We start from the raw sequence: 23,348 nt of genomic DNA, 5'->3' as shown, positions 1-23,348 counted from the left end.
CAATTTTCTTGTGTGCCATTTTCTTTGCCCTAAAGGTTGTTGACCGAGACACATTAATATTCCATTTCTTACAAACTTTGTTTTGGAGGTTAGTCAAATTAATATTTGGATTTTCTTTTATGGTCTTCTCTAACCTCCCACTTAACCATTTTGATGTCACTAAACGCACATTAAATTCTCTACTGCAGGTATGCTTCTTTATAATCTTCCTTAACTGCCATGTATTTTGGGCAGCCTTATATGCACAATATGCGTACCATGGGCACTTTTGCCCCACAACATTTAACAGAAACTCTTGTTTTATCATTTTTAAAAACCTTCAATTTCCTACCATTGTCTACACCGTAGCTTCTTATTGCTTCTGTGAAATCTTTTTTTTCACTGAAGAATGTCCCCACTTCCCAGTTATAGTGTTCCATACTTTTGGGCAATGAAAAAATGCCAAAATTTCCATAACGGTCTCTATCATCATTTGATGAATCACTTAATACAACGCTGTCTAAACTTTCAGATTCCCAAGAATTGTCAGATAAACCTCTGTCATGTACATGCTGTAATGGAGGACACTTCCCACTTGGTCCACCCACTTCAACTTCCTCACTACGGTTACAAAAATCATCTTCACTCAACACATCCTCTTCATCTCCATTCCAACTTCTAACATCGTAGTCATCATGTCCCCCATCCTCTTTCTCAGCCTCTGCCTCCACAAAATTATCACTGTCAGCCTCTACACCCTCTCCTAAAACAGCCCCAACATCCTCTCCCTCAGCCTCTGCATCCACAAAGTTATCACTGTCAGCCTCTACACCCTCCCCCAAAACAGCCCCAACAACCTCTCCCTCAGCCTCTGCCTCCACAAAGTTATCATTAACAGCCTCTACACCCTCCCCCAAACCAGCCCCAACATCCTCTCCCACAACCTTTGCCTCCACAATGTTATCATTGTCAGCCTGTACACCCTCCCCCAAAACAACCCCATCAGTGTCTCCCTCAGCCTCTGCCTCCACACAATTATCATTGTCAGCCTGTACACCCTCCCCCAAAACAGCCTTCTCACACTCTTCCTCACACTCTACCTCTACACGATTATCATTGTCATCCTCCCCCAACATATGAACGTACTCAGGATCTGACACCATGTGTACAACATACAGGTGAGATTGACCATTCAAAATGGCAAGGTTGACCAGATGACATGCACCCTTGTCATCAGATAATAGTTCTAACCTTCCTTCTAACACAGTACCACCACCCACTGCATACCACAACTCTTTAACATTAATATAGCCCATCTCCTTCAAAATGGACATAATTTCAAAGTAGCTCCATCTATCTGGGTCAATTTTTAAAGTAGATGTTTGACCAAACTCATATTTAAATGACCCATCATTCACAAATTTGCCCCCATGGTGAAAGACCACTTCGACATCACAGTTAGGCATCCTAAACTAATATAAAAAATCATGTCAGTCTAACTTTACCCAAATAACACTACATTTAATTGACCAAAATAACACTACATTTACATATCAGGATATGACTGTCAACCCATCAGGGTACAACACTTCCACAAAGCACTTTAAACAGACCATAAACAATTAAAACAAATTTGTACTGAACCCTAAACACAACATAAAGATTGACTTTAACCTACAATGGGGGACCACACACAACACCCATAATAGGGGACAACAACAAACAGAGATAATAGTTCATGGGGGACCACAACAAAAGCAAACACACACACCAAAGCAACCATAAACCCAACGAAAGCAATGTACACGTACCCTTCGAATGGAACTTCGAATGGAACCCACTTCGCACTTCCAAATCACCAAACGCTTCCAAATCACCAAACGCGCTCTGCTTTCAAAAGCCCCAATCGCACTTCGTTCACAAATAGAAATACCTTAAATGAATTCTGATTTTAATTCTTTAGTGTACAAATACCCTAAATACAAATCACCAAACACGTCACAACCACTACTGTGACTCATTTGCCACGTTTTACTTCTTTAGTGCCAAATAATCAGCCACTTAACGCAGTTAGTATGTATTTAACGGAGATGACTACATTGACACAAATATTTCCAATGTTTGGATTCAATTGACACTTTTACACCACGTGAGGATGACAATGAAACTTTTTTAAAAATGAGGATGAATTTGACATAATTCAACCAAAGTGGGGACAAAGGAAGCAATTAAACCTTTAAACTACAATGCTGATGTGGATGAACGAAAATGATGTGGCAAATGACGTGGCCTACCGCTTGATGTCCCAAAATAATATTCCAAAAATTTCCCTACAATTAATAATGAAGATAATTAGCCTCAAATAATTCAAATTAATTAAAATAAGAATTTTTAGTCAAATTAAGCACAATTAGCAAAACTAGGGAAATAATGGACATTCAAGCACAATTTCCTAATTAAATCTAGTATAATAAGCTAAGTAAAGTCGAGAAAATATTGATTCATCAAAAGAAACCACACTTAGTCTTTTGCACTTTTGGACAAAATCAAGTCGCAAATCAAAGAACAGTTCAAAGGACATCAGGGAAGTGACACAACCTCGGCACACAGAAACAAAAAGACAAACAAGAAAACAAACAAATTTACATAGTCCTTAAGGAATCTGGAAAAAGAAAAGGAGTAGCCAACATCCAACACACAAAGAATCAGAGAAACTAGTTACAAACTCGATCCAACTTTTTCTCCATCATAACTATGATTCAATTCAAACCCATTTCAATTTCTGTTCTCCGATTCATCAAGCAAGCTTTATAAGCACGCCTCTCCTAGATCATGGCCGAAATCTTCAAAACCTTCTACTTCTCTATCGTCTTCATCATCGTCTTCTCCCTCTGTGTCATCCTATTTGGGGACGCAACGAAGCCGCGTGCCCCGACGCACAGATTATGAAAATGGGGTTCTGCTATAAACCCTAATTTCCTAAAATTACTCTTCGCTTTCTCTGATTAATTCCCAATTCGAACAAACACTCACTTTCTTTTTGCCAATGAACCCTAATTCAAAGAAACACTTAGATTTCCCCAATTTCTTTTCGCAATTCTTAATTCGAAGAAAGGGATTGGGTTTAATTAAATTTACCCTAATTTTTTTAATTAAAAATCATTAATTTCCACGACACAATCACCTTATTAACATATTACCTAGGCCCCGTCATTTAAAAAAGCACCATCAGCATGTCACGTATACACTAGTCTAACGACATTGCTCCAATTTAATGGTAAGGCTCTAATTGTACCAATTTTGCAAAAATTAGAACCCAATTGAGACGGAAAAAACGTAAGGGACTTATTTAAGATTCCCAGGCAAAAAAAAAGGATCTGACGAATGATTAAACCAATTCTTTATTATAATATATCTAAAGGACATCCAAAGATCTTCACATAACTTAACTATTTTTCTAGGATCTTACAAAATGTGTTATGTGGTGAAGAATAACAAGAGGTCTGAATCTATGGGTTTTGTTTGGCCTAAGGAATGAAAAGGATTAACCTTATGTGTGACAGGATGAAACTCATTGACAATAGTTCTACATAGCAGTAGAGGCCACCATAAATGTACACCTCTAGTGAATCTGATTAATGCATGTATCTAGATACCTATGATTAAATTGTATCAATAACATCACTTATTTGGTATTAGATAACTCTTTGGTACATTAATTTATCCTTTTGTTTGTTTTATCTTATTTGCAATGATTACCTACCGGTGTGAGCAGATGAGAAAGTAGGTGATGATGAGCCTTTGAAGAAAGGTAGTGATGCTATTGTGTAATTTTCTTAATTGACAGTGGTTTTGTGTATAGGAGTTTTTGAGAAGCTTTAGACATTATTAGTGTATTTGTATTCTAGTTATGTTTATTCTCTTAGTATATATGTTTTATTATCAATTTTATAATCCTTTATTTAATAGTTTTATACTATTATATTAAATGTTTCAATAATCTTCTAATCTTTTTATAAATTTGATAAGAATACTTATCATCTTGAAGTCCTTCAACTGCACAACTAAACGGACTTCACAACTAAACATGTTAGATTCAACTGCACAACTAAACATATTAATCAATTAATAACATTAACTTTCATAACTTATAGAGTTTGTAATCATCGAAATCACTTGGCAAACTTGTCTAATGGGATATAGTGTATCGTCCGGTCCTAGCAAACGCAAGTTCCAAAACAATGGTTCCATGACATGAACTTTAAAGCAGACCCTCATATATGAAATAAGATACTAACTTTAAAACTATGTACATATCATCTAAACATATAAATGTTTATCAAACATAAAAACAACATATACTAGCATGATTTTTGTCTTTAACAAAACTTTACATGTATAAAGTATAATAATATTTTATTGTTCAACACTTAAACAAACTATGAGAGTTTAACTTTTCCTTAAATAATAATTACAAAATAAAATATCTATTTTTATTAATTAATTGATTTTTCAATAATTTGTGAACTAAAAATATTTTTACATAAAAAACTTTCTAAGATACATAATGAATTGGTGAAGGAAGCTGACATATAATTTATTAAAAGTTTTACATAATAAAATATTGATAAAATGTTTTGAATCATAATCATTTTATCCAAGTTATACTTATTAATATTTATCATTATAATATTTATATAATAAGATGAACTACAAATATTTATAAATTTTAAAAATTTATATTATTAATAATTTATTAATATATTTATATAGTCTAATAACATTAAAATAATAAATTAATTACATAAATTTATTAATGAAAATACTTTTTTCCATGTATCGTATTTATTAAACTAAACATAAATTTTGTATTTAATCTAAGAACCTTGGTGAATGGAATCATTTAGTATGGATTAATGAACGGACCACCAATACTAGTCATGGTTCCCTCCCTTATCATTCGCGTGCCATCTTTCTCGCATATTAAGCGCTGAAACCGACGTACACACCTGTCCCCATTTTCTCTCTCTTCCATGTCTTGTCTATTCTCACTTTCTTCCTCTCTTTCTCTCTCTCTCTGCTCCATTTCAGTGCTGTCTTCTCCCCACCACCCCACTCTCCCTTTCTCTCACACTCATCCTATCATCATCATCATCGTCGTCCTCAACATGCCATCCCCTTTGACCCTCCTTCTTCCCTTCTGTCTCAACTCCGCCGTTTCATTCACCTCAACATGCTGTTGACTATTCATTTTTCCAACTCTCACTTTCCCCACTTCTTCTCCTTTGCCTTCCCCCATCTGGGTATGCCCTACTTTCTGCATCCTTAGAAAAAGATTCATTTTTTTTTACTATCTCCACTGTTCGTTCCTTCGTTCGCTGCTTCACTTTTCAATGCACTCACTGTTCTTTTTATTTTGAAAAGGGCTTCTTATTTTACTTTTAAATAAGCCAAATTGAGCACGCGCTTGATTTAAGTTACTCGATGATATGAATTTAATGGATAAAAAATTGCGACAACGGGGTATATTGTATTAGATAATTCGTTTTTAAAAAAATGGATTTCGGTTGGCTGTTTTCTCATTGTTTTCTGGAATTCTTGATTTCGGAGCTGATACATTTCACACTTTTTTTTTTTGTTTTTTTTTTCTTTTTTATTAGTTATTTTCATCTGTGTCCATGTGCAATACAATTGCTGGGGGGCTTACTCTCACTGAATGCTTCTTTTTTTCATGTGTTTTTTTTTTTAAGTTAATTTCACTAAAGTTGGTTCCTGCATTTCTCAGGGCTAATGTTAAACTTCAATGTATGATTTTTCATCTAATCACTTGGGTTTTCTAGATGCTTTCAATTATTAGCGGCGGTGATTTTAGTTCATGGTTCTTTATCATGTTGCTATGTTGAACTGATTCAAAATTCTCTATTATTTCAATTGAAACTCTTAGTTTTCAAATTTCCGTAAATTAAACTTCTTGGTAGTGGGAGGTGTTGTTTTTGCATGTTGCAGACAACTTAATGTGGTCGTCTTCTTGTTGTCTAATTGCAACTAATGTACTAACTTCTGAGCAAAAAAGCTAACTATGATACATTGATACTTTATTGCTTTCGCTAATCTATTTTGGACTATTAGATTTCTACTGGTAAAATATTATAACACTCGCACCTAGGTAGCGATTGTGGTTTCATCTTGGTACTTAGCTAACTGCATTGAAGTTATTCGTTCTCGAGGTTTATATGTTCTTTTCATTTTTCTTCTTTCTTGCTAAATATTTTTCATGCTGGTTAGTTGATTTTATATTTTATACTTCCCTGCACAATTAATACTTTATCCCTCAAGTATGTGTAAAGAATGCAAACAAAAAATTTCTGCCATATGTTTGCCATTGCCATATGGACTCTGATTTTTGTAATGTTATGGTCTATTGCTTCGCTGCAATGCCATTGCAATTATAGATTACATTTGTGAGAAAACAATATGATGCCACTGCATCTGGTTGATTTTTTCCTTGCTATTAAATTTGTAAAGGATAAAAAAAAACGTGAGTTGCATCGTGAACTGTTATTCTATTGCTACTTGAGGTGGTAATCTAGTGATGTTGTGAGTCGGTTTCTGTTGGTAGATTTTTGTCTTCCTATTAAATTTGTAATGTATGTGTTGAGTTTCATTTTGAAGTGTTATTCTTATTGCTCTTGAGATAATCTGGTACTGTTGTTTGTCAGTTTTTATTCCTGATCCCTACAGGGTTTTTTCTACATAGCTGTGTTTTGATATCACCAAGCTTTAAGTTGATCCAAAGGCATGGTTACTTATATAGGAATCACCCAACAACTGGTGATCTTTTGATTTAGTTGTTGAGTTGAAGTATGCTTGAAGATTTTATGAAATCGTTTCCTGTTTGGTATTTCTTTATTTCTCACCTAGTTCTTGTGAATTGATGCTATGAGTTGTCACAATTGTTCCAGAGACACGATGAGTTCAAGATTCAAGACATGGGATGTCGGATTTGCATTTGGAAATGAAAGAGAGGCAACGTTGGAGAGCTGAAGAGGATGCTTTATTACGTTCTTATGTCAAACAGTATGGTCCTAGGGAATGGAATCTTGTTTCTCAACGCATGAACACCCCTCTCAACAGGGATGCAAAGTCATGCTTAGAAAGGTGGAAGAACTACCTCAAGCCTGGCATCAAGAAAGGATCTCTCACCGAAGAGGAGCAGCGCCTTGTAATCCGGCTTCAAGCAAAATACGGCAACAAATGGAAGAAAATTGCAGCAGAAGTTCCAGGTAGAACTGCCAAGAGGTTAGGCAAGTGGTGGGAAGTGTTCAAAGAGAAGCAACAAAGAGAGAAGAAGGAGCTCAATAGAATCCCTGACCCCAGTAACAATAGCAAGTACGAGCACATACTTGAGAGTTTTGCAGAAAAACTAGTCAAGGAACAGCATCCTTCACCTTCATTTGTTATGACTGCTTCTGATGGGACATTTCTGCGTACTGATACACCAGCACCTGCATCAACCTTGCTTCCTTCTTGGCTTTCCAATTCAAGTAGTGCTGCTGCTGCTGCTGGTCCAAGTTCCCTTTCTGTGACACTCAGTCTTTCTTCTGCAACAGTGGCTGCAGCTCCATTCTCATGGTTGCAACCTGATAGGGGACCAGACATTGCTCCTTTTGCTTTGGGGAATATACCAGCTTTCAGTGAAAATATGCTGATATCTCAGATGTTGGAGCACTGCAAAGAGCTGGAAGAAGGGCACCGAGCTTTGAGTGCTCACAAGAAGGAGGCAGTTTGGAGGTTAAGCCGAGTGGAGTTGCAGTTGGAGTCAGAGAAGGCGAGCCGAAGACGGGAGAAGATGGAAGAGTTTGAAGCTAAGATTAAGGTTCTTCAAGAAGAGGAGAGAGCTGCTTTGAGCAGAATTGAAGCAGAGTATAGAGACGAGTTAGCTGCATTGAAGAGAGATGCTGAAAACAAGGAACAAAAGTTGGCAGAACAATGGGCTGCAAAGCATTTGCAGCTTACTAGGTTGCTAGAGCAGATAGGATGCAGAGCAGGGCACCTTGAACCAAATACAGGATGAAGATATCTTTTGGAAAAATAGATTTGGTGGTTCTCTTGTGACTTCCACTATATGCAGTTTACAAGATGATGATATTTTTATGGTGAAATGGATATAGGTGTTTTTGTGACTTGAATTATTTCCAGTTTATGCTTGTTGTGATCTTGGTATATTAGTGTTGTAGTTGTGTTATATCTGTTCCTGCAACTTGAGTAATTTCCTTAAGCACTTGAATTATAGTATCACTTCCAGGTATGTGACTTAGTTATATTGTTCACCATACTTGCCTCCAAATTCTTTTCTTGGAGTGGCATTAGCTGAAAGGTTACATGTAATTGTATCTAATCTTTAGACATGTTTGAAGCTTTCTCACAAACACTTCTAGAAAGAGAAAAAAAAATGAAATGATTTATTCCATTGCATAAAATTAGTTTACCAAGAAGTTCTTCATTGTTTTTTTTTTTAATTCTTGTTAGCATAAGTCAATTTCAACATTTTTTTTTTAGAAAGTTTGTTTCTTTTTCCTTATATTTTCTCTTTAGAAATGCTAATGGGGAAATTTGACTTGAGAAAATAAGGAGACTAAACCCTACCATTTTTTTAGAAATGCTAATGGGGAAGTTTGGCTTGAAAAGAAAATAAAGAGACTAAACCCTAGCAGAGTATTGAATTAGTGTAAAAGTTTTTCAGAAACAAGTTCACTCCAATCAATCTCGAGATTGGTAAGAAAACCTAGAGTTTGGTTGTAAATATTAAAAAAAAAATTTAGCTCCCTTTTTAATTCGTTTGTATCATGAAAAATATTTTAAATTTTTACAGTTGTGTCCTTTTTTAACCTCTTTTTTAAGACTAGAATATAATTCTGAACGTTAAATTTATATGGCCAAATCATTTTGAAGTATTTTGGGAAACCAAGAATTTTTTTTTTTAAGAACTAAGTAGTACACTTTGTTAAGTTTTCTTTTAATGGGATCTTAACCACTTTTATTTTGCTCTGTTACAGTCTAATGATAATTCCTAAATATATAAGATCGATAGATCCAACCTAGTACAAGGTTTAAAGAATAATTCTGATGTATTATTTCAAATAGTATAATATCATATATATATATATATATATATAATATCTCTTAATCGAATATTTGACATATCTTAACACTTTCACTCAAGTTGGTGCATGGATATCACACATTCCCAACTTGAATAAAGACTCATTAAACAATCTTCTTGACACTCCTTTGGTGAGAACATCAGCCAACTGCAATTCTAATTTTACAAAAGAAAATGAAATTATTCCAGCTTCAAGCTTCTCTTTAATGAAATGTCTATCAATCTCCACATGCTTTATTATATCATGTTGCACAGAATTGTGAGCAATTGTTATAGCCGAAGTATTGTCATAGTACAAACTCAGCTTCATTTGGTTTAAAGCCCAAATCTGATAGAACATTTTTAATCCACAAAAGTTCACATACACCAAGTGTCATGCCTTTGAATTATGCTTCAGCACTAGATCTTGCTACTACAGGTTATTTTTTACTCCTCCAAGTTACAAGATTCCCTCCTACAAAAGTAAAGTATTCAAAGGTAGATCTTCTATCATCTTTTGTGTTACCAATAAGGAGTATTGGTAAATCTTGAAGAAATTTGTTTTGATGATGCTGCAAGAAGTTTTAGTTGAAGAAGATATTAGAATTAGTTAAAAGCAATTTGTAGAAATTAAATGTAGTAGGAAATTCTTGTAAACTTTGTAAACTTGCATTTTTAACTGCAATAATCTATTATGGAATGACAATAATCGATTATCACAGAGTCATACAGGAATAATCGATTATCACATCATATAATCGATTATTACATTTTGAAAACCCTGTAACGGACTTTAATAATCGATTATCACTTTTGATAATCGATTATCAGTAGCAGTTGGGAGATGTCTTTTCAGTTTTTGACCCTGCACAAAACTAGGCTTATAAATAGAGGTCTTCACAGCTCTTAGAAAGAATTTTTTAAAATTGAGAGTATTAGAGCTTTGTGCCTAAGGGAAGCTCTCTGTGAGTGAAAAGGATCTATGCCATTTTGAGAATACAGTTTGTCTGAGGAAGTTCTCAAAGTGATAGAGTGCTCTTGCCTGGTCTTGTGAATAGGAGAAGCTCGCGTTTTGTGTGTCAAAGGTCGGAGCGGTTCTCTTCAAGTTGGCTGAGCAGGTTCTTCCGTTCGTTTGTCGAAGGAAGGTGTTTTCTATTCCTTGCTTATTTTGATTATCTGATTGTAATCTGCAAACCATATTTTTAGTGAAAAAGGTTAATCACTATTTATAGTGATTAACGACTGGACGTAGAATCTTTTGATTCGAACCAGGATAAAAATTCTGTGTTGATTTTCTTTATCCCTAAACTCTTAGCACATCAACCGTTCGATAAAAGTTCACTAAGAAAATCAATTTTTGAAACCGATTATTTTAACTTGTGTTGTGATCGTTACACGCTTTCCGCTATCTATATTTTATTCCGCTGCGCAACTCTATAACGGTACCGATTGTTCCGACATTTTGAACCTTCCCAATCTGCATCAGTGTACCCTTCTACCTTTAAGTTTCCATGATTTGTTAACAAAATTCCTTTTCCCGGAGCAGACTACAAATATCTCAATATCCTCTTAACAGCATCCATATGAAGCTTTCGTGGGTCATGCATTAATCGACTAACAACATTCACTGTATAGGTGATATCTGGATGTGTATGGCACAAATAAATTAATTTTCCTACCAGCCTTTGGTATCTTCCTTTGTCTATGCTTGTTGAATTTGAGCATTGAAAGAGTTTATAATTTTGTTCAATTGGTGTATCAGTTGGTTTACTCCCAAGCAACCTAGTTTCTGATAGTAAGTCAATAGTATATTTTCTTTGGCATAGAAAAATACCATGTTTTGATCTAGCAACTTCAATACCCAAAAAATATTTGAGGTTTCCAAGTTGTTTCATCTCAAATTCAGATGCAAGGTATTGTTGTAAACTAGAAATCTCATCTTGGTCATTTCCTGTAACAATTATGTCATCTACATATATAATCAAAGCTGTAATTTTTCCTTTTTCTCTCTTAAAAAATAAGGTGTGATCAGAGTTACTTGCTCTATAGCCAAAAGCCTTCATAGACTTGGTAAACCTTCCAAGCCATGCTCTTAGGGATTGTTTTAATCCTTATAGAGCCTTCTTTAATTTGCAAACCTTCATTCCAATTGAATCTGTCATGCCTGGTGGAGAATCTATATAAATTTCTTCTGAAATTTCTTTGTGTAGAAAAACATTTTTCACATCAAATTGTAGAAGAGGCCAATCTTGGTTTGCAGCTAGCGACAGAAGTATTCTCAGAGTGTTGAGCTTGGCTACCGGTGCGAACATCTCTTGGTAATTTACACCATAAGTGTTGATTGATGACTATTGGAAATTTAGAAATTAAAATAATATGTTATGCTATTTTTTAGGAAAATAAAAGTCATGTTGACTGGTAGGATTTATTTGCTATTTTCTAGGCACTAAGAGCACTAATTTGTTAGTGGTTATAGATGCCAACATTTACATGCATTTACGTTCAGTTATTTGCTTTATAAAAGCAATAGCACTCCTCAATAAAATATATATACAGTTTTATATTCTTGTGTTTCTCTCTCTCTCAACTTTTCCTTCAATAAAATAACCTACAAATTGGTATCAAGAGCTACATCTTACGGGACCTATGAATGTTAAAACAAGTTTCTCTCAAGTTGCTCCTCCTATCTTTGATGGAGATAACTATGATCTCTGGGCCATAAAAATGCAGAACTTCCTAGAGGCTTTGGATCTTTGGGAAGCGGTGGAGGAGGATTACGATATTGCTCCGCTGCTCGACAACCCCACTGTAGCCCAGATGAAAACCTACAAGGAGAAAAAAACCAGGAAAGCAAAGGCAAAGGCATGTCTATTTTCTGGTGTTTCAAAACTAATTTTCACCAAGATCATGTCTCACAACACAGCAAAAGCAATTTGGGATTACTTGAAGGAAGAATATGCAGGAGATGAGAGAATTAGAAGCATGCAAGTATTGAATTTAATGAGAGAATTTGAACTGCAAAAAATGAAAGAATCAGACACCATCAAAGAGTACTCAAATACGTTGCTTGGCATTGCAACAAAGTAAGATTGTTGGGCACTGTTTTTTCTGATTCAAGAATTGTTGAAAAAATTCTTGTATCAGTACCAGAAAGATATGAAGCTTCTATAGCTACCCTTGGAGAACACAAAGGATCTATCTAAGATCACTTTGGAGAGGTGCTGCATGCTTTACAGGCCCAAGAGCAAAGAAAACTTATGAGGCAAGAAGGATCTGTGGAGGGTGCTTTTCAAGTCAAATTCCAGAGTAATGGCAACAAACAGAGGAAGAAGCAGAACAATGATACCAGACCTGGAAGATTAAACAAGATCAACAATAAGAGTAATAATACTCAGGTTTTTCTACCTTGTCCTCACTGTAAGAAAACCAATCATCCACAAAAAAGGTGCTGGTGGAGACCGGATGTAAAGTGTCATAAGTGTGGGCAGCTAGGGCACATGGAAAAGATTTGCAAATCTCATCAACAACAAGGAGAAGTTAAAGTTGATGAGGATCAACCACAAGAGGAACAATTGTTTGCTGTTACATGCTTTGCTACCAATAGCTCCACAGAAAGTTGGCTCATAGACAATGGTTGCACAAATCACATGAGTTATGATTGGCTCACTTCCTGCAGAATGATCCTCACACAATAATTTATCTTCACAATATAATTTGATATCTGAGATATCAAACATACTAACATCATGCTTATGCACTTCACTTTCATTGGCTCCCTGAAGTGGAGAATCAACATAAAAAAATTCATGTTCATTAAACATCACATCCATAGAAATATAAAATTTCTTTGATGGTGGATGGTAAACACGATAACCTTTTTGAGTTGATCCATACCCAACAAAAACACATTTGATCGCTCATTCTTCAAGCTTTGTACATTGATGTGGGTGTAAGTGAACATATATAACACATCCAAAAATATGAGGTGGTAAATAAACTATGGGAGGAAGGATACAATGATCGGAAAACACATCAAAAGGCCTTCAAAAGTTAAGCACACTAGAAGGGGTTCGATTAATTAAATAAACAGCAGAGCTCACAGCCTTACCCCATAAATGAGATGAGACATTACCATCTATCAAAAGTAATCTTGTCACATCTAATATATGTCTATTTTTCCTCACAGCCACTCCATTTTATTGTGGTGAATAAGGACATATAGTTTGATGCAAGATGTCTTTAGAGTTCATGAACTCTATTAATTCAGTCTTAAAATATTCCCCTCCATTGTCTGATCGAATAACCTTAATAGATGTGTAAGGATCAGATGATAGAAGGAACAAACCACATCACACACATCACTTTTATGTTTAAGCAAATATACCCAGGTTACCCAAGTACAATCATCAACAAAACTAATAAACCATTTTTTTCCATTATGTGTAGATTGTGAGGGCAGGGTCCCAAACATCTATGTGAATTAATGAAAAAGGAAAATCAGTTTTGTTATTTCTTAAAGGAAACACACAACGATGATTTTTTACCATAACACATGTTTCACACAAAAAAATCAGAAATATTGCATTTATGAAATAGTGATGGAAATAATTTTTTTAAATAACCAAAAGAGGGATGTCCCAACCGTTTATGCCATAACCAAATTTACTTTTTTTTTATCTTGTATGTGATCATTCGCAAGACAAGCCAACCCTCCTTTATGGGTTTGTTGTGAGAAATTTTCAAAATAATACAATCCTTCACTCTCTCTACCACTGGCAATCTTCTCCTTGGAATGAATGTTCTGAAAAAGACAATGGGTTGAGTAAAACAAGGCAACACAAGAATGTGATTTGGTTAACTTGTTGACGGAGATAAGATTATAGTTTAATGTAGGAACAAATAAAACATAAGGAATTGATAAGGAGGGTGAAAAGGATACAGTACATATACCTTCAATAGGAAATGAGACTTCATTGGCATTAATAATAATAGTTTTAGAACAATTAGAGCAAAAATTAGTAAATATATGAAGATCACAAGTCATATGATCAGTAGCACCTGAATCAATTATCCAATTACTACCCTTAGTAACAAAAGAAAGATTAAGGGCAGAGTTAGATATACCTGACTTGGTCACAAATTCGGCAGCAATAGAAATATAACTCTTGAAACCGCGGAAGTTCCAGAATCATGTTTCTCCGATTGATTTTTATCGGAAGAAGCCATCAGAAATATTCAATGAAAAAAAAGAAGCATTTATTTCTATATTGTAGAGGATATCAGTGTTTGGCTCTGATACCATAATACAAGGTTTAAAGAATAATTCTGATGTATTATTTCAAAAAATAGAGTACCAAATATATACATACAAGGATCTTATAATTATTCATTTATTCAAGGAATGACAAGTACACAAATCTGCACAAATTATAATAATTCTAAATTATAACTAACACAATATTTGATTGCCTAATATCTCTTAATAGAATATTTGGCATATCTTAACACAACCTTCAAATTGGTTAGCATGAATATCGTGGTATTATTGTATTATATGTTAGTTGAGTTGTGAAAATGTTGAGTTTATTATTGTTATATTGTTTGTTCGTGATTGTGAAATTCATTAGATTTTCATAAATTGTATCTTATATTTTACTTATGAGAGTTAAGGTCATAGAAAATATTTTACAATGTTTAGAATATTGTTTTTATTTGGTATAATAGAGATACTAAAGAACATAGTCTAATAAGGTCCATTAAATCTCTTTATTATGGAATAGCACAAACTTACGTCTATTAGAGTAATATCTCCGTATCATCATTAAAATCGATAGTTTGATATTATGATTATTATTTATGATGAGGTATCATTTTATTATTATTAACTAGGCTTAATATCTATTTTTGTCCCTATATTTGTCACTTTTGTTCAAAAGGGTTCTCAGTTTTTTCGGCTTTCAAAGTCGTTCATTCTTTTTTAAAATTTGTTCAATTTGATAATTTTTGCTGACGACAACTAAATCGTTAACGACATAGTGTCCACCTTAGCCAATATTGAATAAACTATCAGTTTTTCATGTCGGTAGCAAGTTAAAAGAATATCACGTGAAACTGTGGTAATTGAAAGTAGTTTCTGTGAAAGGAATTTCCTTTGTTTTCGAAGGAGGAGCCTAGGTTAGGTAAGTGTTCTTAACTTGAAGTTGTGTGTGTTGTATTGGGGTTTTACGATTTTTTGTAGGGTAGAATGTGTTAAATGTGTTGAATGAAATTGTTTGGGTGTTGGGATTCGTTGTCATCATATTTTCTACATAATTTCGATGAAATGTACTTCATTGTATAAACAATTTTGAAATGCCTATTTCGGAACCTCTGAAATCTTGTTCCATAACTCTAATTTAATGCGTACAACTACGGAAGAGTCTTTACGGAATCAGACAATGCACCAGCAACACATGTTAACTTGCCTCCAACAACACTAAGAAGGGAATGAATTCTCCCAACTACAGGCAACACCTCCGCAAGGTTGAAGTCAAGCAACACAGTCAAATGAAGGATGAAGGTAAAGGAAGAAGAAGCTCAACACCATAAAAGGTTTATTTTTATAATAATGGCCATTGGTGATTTTGTTTGTCAACTACACACCTGGGTTTAAGTGGAGGAATGAAGACGTGGGAAACAAAAGCCTCTCCGAAGACTAACAATCTTAAGAACTTAATAACTTTTATTTTAATATTGAAGAAAAAGTTTATCTCCTAGAGATTTCGTTCAACTTTATAATGTTCCTTTAAGTCACAGTTTGAACAGCACTAAACAAGATTTTTAATGACCTTATGCCCTTTACATATAGGGTGGACTCCTTTGAAGATTTTCAAATGTAAGTATCTTATAATTGAATGCTTCTTAAGCAGGTGAGTTCCCTGTTCATATTTTATCACCGAGGCTTTTTTAACTGCTGATTCAAAAGGTGTACTTTCAATGTTTTTCATTTCTAGAGTTGTCTACCTGTATACAAAGTGTACAATAATTCTGTACTTTCAACTACTTTCATTTGAATAATGTTCATAACTTCATGTTTAGATTTGTCTATATTTCGTGAGTTCTCCCAAAGAAAGAAAAAGTTACGCCTAAGGTAAGGAGCATTCTCTTGTCATGAACATTTTCTTTAATGAATTATGAGTTCTTTTTTACAACTAATTACCAAACAGGATATTTGGAGAATGTCTCCTACAAACAATCAAACAAGGGCATCTTCTCTAAGGCCTCATATCAGATTACTCTCTGCAAATATGGCACATACGAAACAAGATAAACAAAATTTTGCATTCCAAACCTGTACTAACTAAAAGGCAAACACTTTATCTTCAGTATGGGCAATCTCCCCATAGCATTTCTGGTTTCAGACTTCTGAGACATGACAGATAACAGCACCCCAGCGTCATCATCAACTCACTTGATCCAACAGACGTTTTATCTTTGCATGCATATTTACAATTGAAAAGGTAAGATAATTAAGATATAAACAGGCAAAGAGAAGGTAGTTATAGAATAAGAGGATCACAAAGTAATAACCATTTCTGGAAAGAAACAAAGCACGGAAATTAAAATGCCGAATGCAAGAAGACACAATCATGCTCAAAGCTGTTAGATATATCAATTTTCATATGTAAAGCTACTTTATATATTTGGGTAGCATGCATATATGTTAGAGAACAATGTTCATGTTCCAAACATGAAGTAACACCTGTTCAGTCATACACTATTTGCAACAATTTTGTATAATTTCACTAGGATGTATAAATAAAGACAAGTGCCCAAATTCCAAGACTTACCTATATAATGTTCAGATACTCATTCAAAATCTTGGGCATACTGAATATAAGAAAAAATGACAAATCAAAACCATTATAATAATGCCAGTTGAAAACTACTTTGGTATGAAATTACTCTCTTTTGCATGAACTGATTAAGATGGTATATAATCAGTAAAGAGTTAAATAGTCAACCTCTTTAAGACCATTTACTGGAGCATATATGCGCTAATTTCTAGTGGCAGAATTGATAATTCATAGATTATCAATCCCTTATCCAGTCAGCAGCAGCATCCCTCTTTCATCATTCACTGATATTTTGGCAGACATTAGTAATCAATAATGATAAAATTCTATCACCTGCATTTTATTTTCCCATTTATTCCCTTTTTGTACATTTGCAGAGACACAGCCAAATAATCCATCGGAGCTGAATCTGGGCTAGGTTGCAGGCTTGTGGCTGTGGTCAGCGACTATGAGTGACCTCAAAGGCACCTGAGCCCATTGATAGCTATCCACAGTGCAATGCTCAAATAGGTTGATCCTTATGTGGAATATAGAGATATTATTGCCATCTGTACAATTTAAAATGACCAGTACTGTTAAAAAAACAGCGGAAAGGAAAGATAGAAGTAAACGGAGAAAAATTGTATTTCTGAAAAGTTGCTTACGATGAGAAAGGATACAACTATTTACAGAAGATGCTTGTACTTTCCATAACCATAATGATAGGATTTGGAGGGTTTATGAGAGGAGAAGGAAGAATGAGAGAGAAGTTAATGAGATATAACTGTTTTAACAGTTAGGTGAGGCGGGAAATAAGCACTCTTATAAATAGAGCTTCTGTATTTTGTAAAGGGAGTTTTTTGAATTCTTTTGTAAAGACAAGAACCATGATCCGGTGGTGGGGGAATTAGGCTCCCTTGGAGGTGATAGGGTTGTACATTGGTTGAGACATTAATACAGATACATTCTTTTTACCATCTGGATTCTTGTTTGTGCGTGTGTGTGTTGAGTTCGATAGGTTTCCTAATCCAGAAACCTATCACATAACAATTCGGACCTAATTCAAAAACCAATTTATGGTTTATAATATTTACTTGTAAAAAGCCTAAAAATAGTCTCCCACAAAATAGTCACCTTGCACTCAAGGTGAAAAGAAGGAAACTGCTTCATGATGGCTTTCATGGGTTCCCATGGGGCTTGAAATGCTGGTAGGTCAGTCCATTGGATTAGCACCGCAGCAGTTCTTTGGGAATATAATCATGGCATCTTACACAACCATTAATTTCAGCAAACTGATCATTGAGAATGGTAACCCTGGCCTCAATTTCAGATCCAATAAGTTCTCTCCGGCTGGACTCATCTGGCATCAGATACTGTTTTTCTGTAAAGCAAACTTTTTCATTAATTTGCTTTTTCAGAAAGAACTTTTGATCTTCTGAAAATGTCTAACTCAGTTTTTGGAGAACCCATATCAAGCTATATGTTTTCAAATGATGAGAACAGGGAACCCAATTCCCAATAATCTATGAAATTTGGAAATTAGAAAAAAAAAACTACTTTTGAGCATTCCCATAATGACACAGAATGTAGCCGTCTGCTAAACCTCAACATCTTCATGAAGAGATCTTATTTCCAGCAGAGCATCTCCTATATTTGCTCTCAATAATTCTAGAATGGTTGTGATATGTTCACTTTGTGGATGAGCCTGATCCCCAGCAACAAATGCATTTAAATGATCATTGACATTAATCCAAGACCATCCTCTTTCCTTTATTACTCCCTTTGACTTCATTAACTTTCTTATATCTGCAACTTCCTTCCATCTCCCCTTGGCAGCATATATGTTAGCCAGAGTAATATGAGTTCCAGCTGAATTTGGATCTAACCGAAGCAACTGTTCAGCTGTCCATCTTCCACGGTCAACATCTCCATGCTCTCTACATGCCCTGAGTAAGGTAGACCACACAACATCATCAATATGGAATGGCATAGTTCGTATTATGTGCTCAGCTTCACTCAATTGCCCTGCTCTGCAGAGAAGGTCAATGATGCAACCATAGTGTTCTTTTGAAGGACTGATCTTGTACTCATTAGTCATTTTCAAAAAATAGAAGAGACCAAGATCAACCATTCCAGCATGGCTACATGCGGTCAGAACCCCGATGAATGTCACGTAGTCTGGCTTTAAACCAACTCTAGAAATCTTCTCAAACAAGTCAATGGCCTCTAGGCTATAACCATGTTCAGCATATCCATTAATCATGGCTGTCCATGATATAATGTCATTCATTTTCAAACTGTCAAAGATTTTTGACGCATCTTGTACACTTCCACATTTTGAATACATACTAATAAGAGCACTATGAACCATTGCTTCATGATCTATGCCAATGCAAAGTAAATGTGCATGCAACTGTTTCCCTTGCTCAAGAAGTGCCATGCTTCCACAAACACTCAGTATGCTAGAAATAGCAAATTCATTCGGTTTTGGCCCTTCCCTTCTCATCCATGATAGATAGTCAAAAGCTTCTTTTGCATAACCTCCTTGAGAATAAACAGCAATTATAGTGCTCCAAGATATAATATCCTTTCTAGTTATACCACGAAACACTAATGAAGCTGAAGTCAACAGCCCACATTTTGAATAAAGGGTGATGATGGAATTTGCCACTGACAAAGCATCAACAAAACCAAGACGGAATACATGACCATGTATTTGTTCCCCCCATTTAGCAATAGCAAGATTTGCACAGGCAGAAATTATGGCTGCAAAAGTGAATTTATTAGGAGGGACATCTGATTTTCTCATTCTTTTAAATACTTCCACTGCATGTTCCTCTTCACCCACCTGCACATATGTCGTAATAAGATTTGTCCATGAAACTACATCTGGCATCCTCATTTTTTCAAACAATCGCACGACATAATCTGGTTTTCCACATTTATTATACATGGTTGCTAGAGTATTAATCACAAATGAGCTCTCATCAAATCCTTGTTTTATTGTTTGTGTGTGTATAGCTTTCCCATGATGTAAAAAACTCAAATCAGCAGAAGCTTTTAGAGCAATGGAAAATGTATGTGAATCATAGCCCACTTTTGATCTCCACATTTCAGAAAAGTACCACAGTCCCTCCGCACTGTAACCCGCATGTACAAGCCCTGCAATAATGGCTGTCCATGATACTACATTTTTAGCCATCATTTTTTCAAAGACTCTGCAACCTTCTTCTATATTTCCTACTTTCATGTACATATCTATCAGGGCACTGCTGACAAACACTGAGGTTATCAAACCAGATTTAACTGAAAATCCATGTAGTAATTCTCCAAGGCAAATATTGACACCAAGTGCACATGCCTTGAGTGCAACACTAATCATGAATTGATCTATTTGAAGTTCAGGCTGGACCCACATATTTGAGAACAGGAACAAAGCTTCGTATGAATCTGAGGCATTGACATAACCACCTATTAATGTAGTCCACGAAACCTCATCTCTGTGATCCATTTTCTCAAACATATTCCTAGCTTTACAAAGTTGTCCCTGTTTCACTAATTGCTTCATTTCAGCGTTAACTTCAATCATATTATGAACAGAATAGACAATTGGAGCTAGCTGTTCTCGTTTTGCCCGCTGGATAAATTCAGTGGCAGTTCCTGTAAATAAATTGTTAGAAATATGATTTAAAACCATTCATGTCTCCTTATTCAACAGCTTCATTGACTTAAAATCAGAAACCCTCAGCCTAAGATGACACCAACCTGATCAAAATCTTCTATTATAAGCTAAACAAGGGTAGGGGGTAAAACAACAATTAGCACTACGCTCCAATCACGTAATAAAATAAAGACCTAAAGTGTAATTTTTTTTCTCGGGCAAGTTGGCTAGCTAGCCATAACATAGGAATTTCAAAATGACATACAAACTGACAGAACTTTCATCTACGAAGTTAATAAGGAAGCCACGTGGCAGCCAATCAGTTTAATTCTGAATAATTTATCACGATTTTTCTTTATGGCATTAATAGTTAGTGGGTGCAAGGCATTTCTACAAATAAGCAAACTCTAAACATTCAATTACGCAGTTCTTGCAATCTTTTCCCAAATCAATATCATTTGTCGGATTATATTCATGCTTAAGAATCCTAAAGTTCTGTAGTTCAAATAGTTCCTATTCCTAGTTCTACATTCATCCAACTTATAATATTAATCAACAACAGAACAAAAATTAAAAAATAATAATAATAATAGACCGTGTTGAGACGATTCCTAGATCAGTTTCAACAATCACAACAAAAAATAATGAGCGCGCACATTCACCTGGAGTGGAACAACTGAGAGGTGAGTCGAGGTTCCTTGAGAATAGGGCCGCCTTTGAATTGCCAGAAAATGGTGGGCGAAGTGCGAGAGCAAGCGAAGAAACATAACGAGAATGAAGCCAAATGTCTCGGTGGAAGAGGTTAAAGTGTTTGAGGAAAAGGCGCATCCTCGCTATTGCTTCTTTGTTTGGCCTGAAACAACGGGCTTTGCGCCTTGCTTTCGACCTAACACACTGTCTCAAGTTAACGAAGTATTTCTCAAATGTTTGTAGAATAGAAAGAAACAGTAGATTGTTTCGATACCCCTATTTTCCTATTTTCTCAAACTATTTCTGTTTGTCCACTTCTTTTTTAAATTCTTTTATTTTAAAATATTAAATTATAATTTTATTTTATTTCACAAGTATAATTTCTTAAATTTTGAAAACATTACCTTTATATCTGGAAAACAGTGTCAAGAAAACCACTGTAATAATGAAAAAAGAAAAATAGAAGATGTACATGTAAATAGGGATGACTAAACAAGAAAAGTGCAAGCTTTTCTATCATGATCTCCTAAATTTTACTCGCATCCTCGTTCTTATAGTTATTAAACTTCTGGGAGTTATGTGTAAAAAGAAATTAACTCATACAAATAAAATGTTATTTCAATAATATAATCAAGTAAAATAGTTAAAAAACGTATATATAATTAAATAACTACATTTAGTAGTAAATAATTATTATATAAGTTCAAAGCACTCCAAGTAAATAAAACATTATAAGATATATAGTGATAGAAATTGAATAACTGGAAATGGACAAATATTAAGTATTTATGTTAAATTATCTAATGACATCCTCCTCTTCCCATCATTTTCATTTTCAAAAGTTATATTAACAAGATAAAGTGTATTGAGTTGGATACATTGTTCTTACATATAAGTGAATATTGTCATCATCATATTTATTGAGTTTACTCGGAATCAATATTAGTTTCCTCTTCGGTTATTCATTTATCATTTGACTCAATATTATCAAATAGAAAAGTAATAATTTTTTTAATTTGTTTTTTTTTTCAACTTCAAATTATATATATCACATAAATCAAATCATTCATCTTATTTTTATGTAAAAGAGTTTCTTTTTTTCATTAACTAATGATTCAGTATGAAATTTTAGTAAATATATCAACCAAATAAAAAATATATAAATTATAAGACTTCAATTGACTAAATTTCTGTACAAAATTTTTTATTTCGGTTCTCTGCAAAATCAAGGTTACAAGGTTTTGACATTCTTATTTGTAGAGTGACGTTTGAACTAACAAGCTTTCTAGAAAGACCTGTGACTTCTATTGTTAGCAAAATTGAGGTCATATGTGTTCTATGGCTTCCATTTGTCTCAAAACAGTGTCATAACGTGTTTAAAAAATGGTAATTTTATTTTATTTATTATCTAATCACATCAGTTGTTTTTGAAATCAATGTCATATAGATTTTATGCTTCTTGTAGCGCGAACCAAAACCTAAAAGTTGGATTAAATTTTAAAATTGCTACATAAGATTTTATTTTTTTATTTTTTTGAGTGACTTTAGGCAACGGTTCGTAGTAGAACCGAGACCATATCCCTTTTTGCTTTGGTTTTCTAAAGAACTAAAGCCATATGTGTTCTAGGGATAAAAAAGAAGAAATGACAGAGCATTGAACGATTTTCTTCTTTGTTCTCCTCTGTGATTTGAAAACCAGCGTTGTTGCTCCTTCTCTACTGCTTCATTTCACCGTTTAACGATGTGGTTAGTGTATCCCTCACCTCCTCTTCACCCATTTTAATGGGAACATATAATTACTAGAATTATACTTAATGCTACAATAAGTTTTATATATCTTCTATACCTATTATCTAATGATTGATGCTTTAAGCTTTCATCAATCTATCAAACACACTTAAACTTTGTTCACTTGAATGGATTTGGGAAAGAGTGATTGAGGGGATTTAAGAGGATTTGAAGGTAAATTTTTTTGTTGTTTATTTGAGTGGATTTGGAGGTAAGTGAGAGTGAATTTAGAAGTAAATTATTTTAATCTGTCACAGCAATCAAATCCAACACT

At 34.4% G+C, this 23,348-nt stretch overlaps 2 protein-coding genes across 11 annotated transcripts; one reads left to right on the top strand and one right to left on the bottom strand.

The window, feature by feature from the left end:
• The first annotated feature begins 4,955 nt into the window (after positions 1-4,955).
• On the top strand, positions 4,956-8,287 carry LOC108347652 (transcription factor AS1). Of its 2 annotated transcripts, none has more exons than XM_017587038.2 (2): positions 4,956-5,282; positions 6,942-8,287. In XM_017587038.2, the coding sequence occupies exon 2, from the start codon at positions 6,974-6,976 to the stop codon at positions 8,051-8,053; it is 1,080 nt and encodes a 359-aa protein (XP_017442527.1). In that variant the 5' UTR covers positions 4,956-5,282; positions 6,942-6,973; the 3' UTR covers positions 8,054-8,287. The 2 variants fall into 2 exon arrangements, with proteins under 2 accessions (XP_017442527.1, XP_052724450.1); XM_052868490.1 differs by lacking the exon at positions 4,956-5,282 and adding an exon at positions 5,294-6,810.
• A 7,978-nt stretch (positions 8,288-16,265) lies between these two features.
• On the bottom strand, positions 16,266-21,557 carry LOC108347635 (putative pentatricopeptide repeat-containing protein At3g47840). Of its 9 annotated transcripts, none has more exons than XM_052868467.1 (5): positions 21,259-21,557; positions 18,070-20,595; positions 17,125-17,504; positions 16,951-16,990; positions 16,266-16,592 (listed from the first exon to the last, which is right to left on the bottom strand). In XM_052868467.1, exons 1-2 carry the CDS (start codon positions 21,422-21,424, stop codon positions 18,533-18,535), a joined length of 2,229 nt encoding a protein of 742 aa, XP_052724427.1. In that variant the 5' UTR covers positions 21,425-21,557; the 3' UTR covers positions 16,266-16,592; positions 16,951-16,990; positions 17,125-17,504; positions 18,070-18,532. The 9 variants fall into 9 exon arrangements, with proteins under 9 accessions (XP_052724427.1, XP_052724430.1, XP_052724425.1 ...); XM_052868470.1 differs by having other exon boundaries at positions 17,290-17,504; XM_052868465.1 differs by having other exon boundaries at positions 16,951-17,504.
• Positions 21,558-23,348: the final 1,791 nt, after the last annotated feature.

The sequence above is a fragment of the Vigna angularis genome, chromosome 9 (genome assembly GCF_016808095.1).
Source record: "Vigna angularis cultivar LongXiaoDou No.4 chromosome 9, ASM1680809v1, whole genome shotgun sequence".
Classification (NCBI taxonomy): Eukaryota; Viridiplantae; Streptophyta; class Magnoliopsida; order Fabales; family Fabaceae; genus Vigna; species Vigna angularis.
This window is presented reverse-complemented; position numbering and strand designations above follow the sequence as displayed.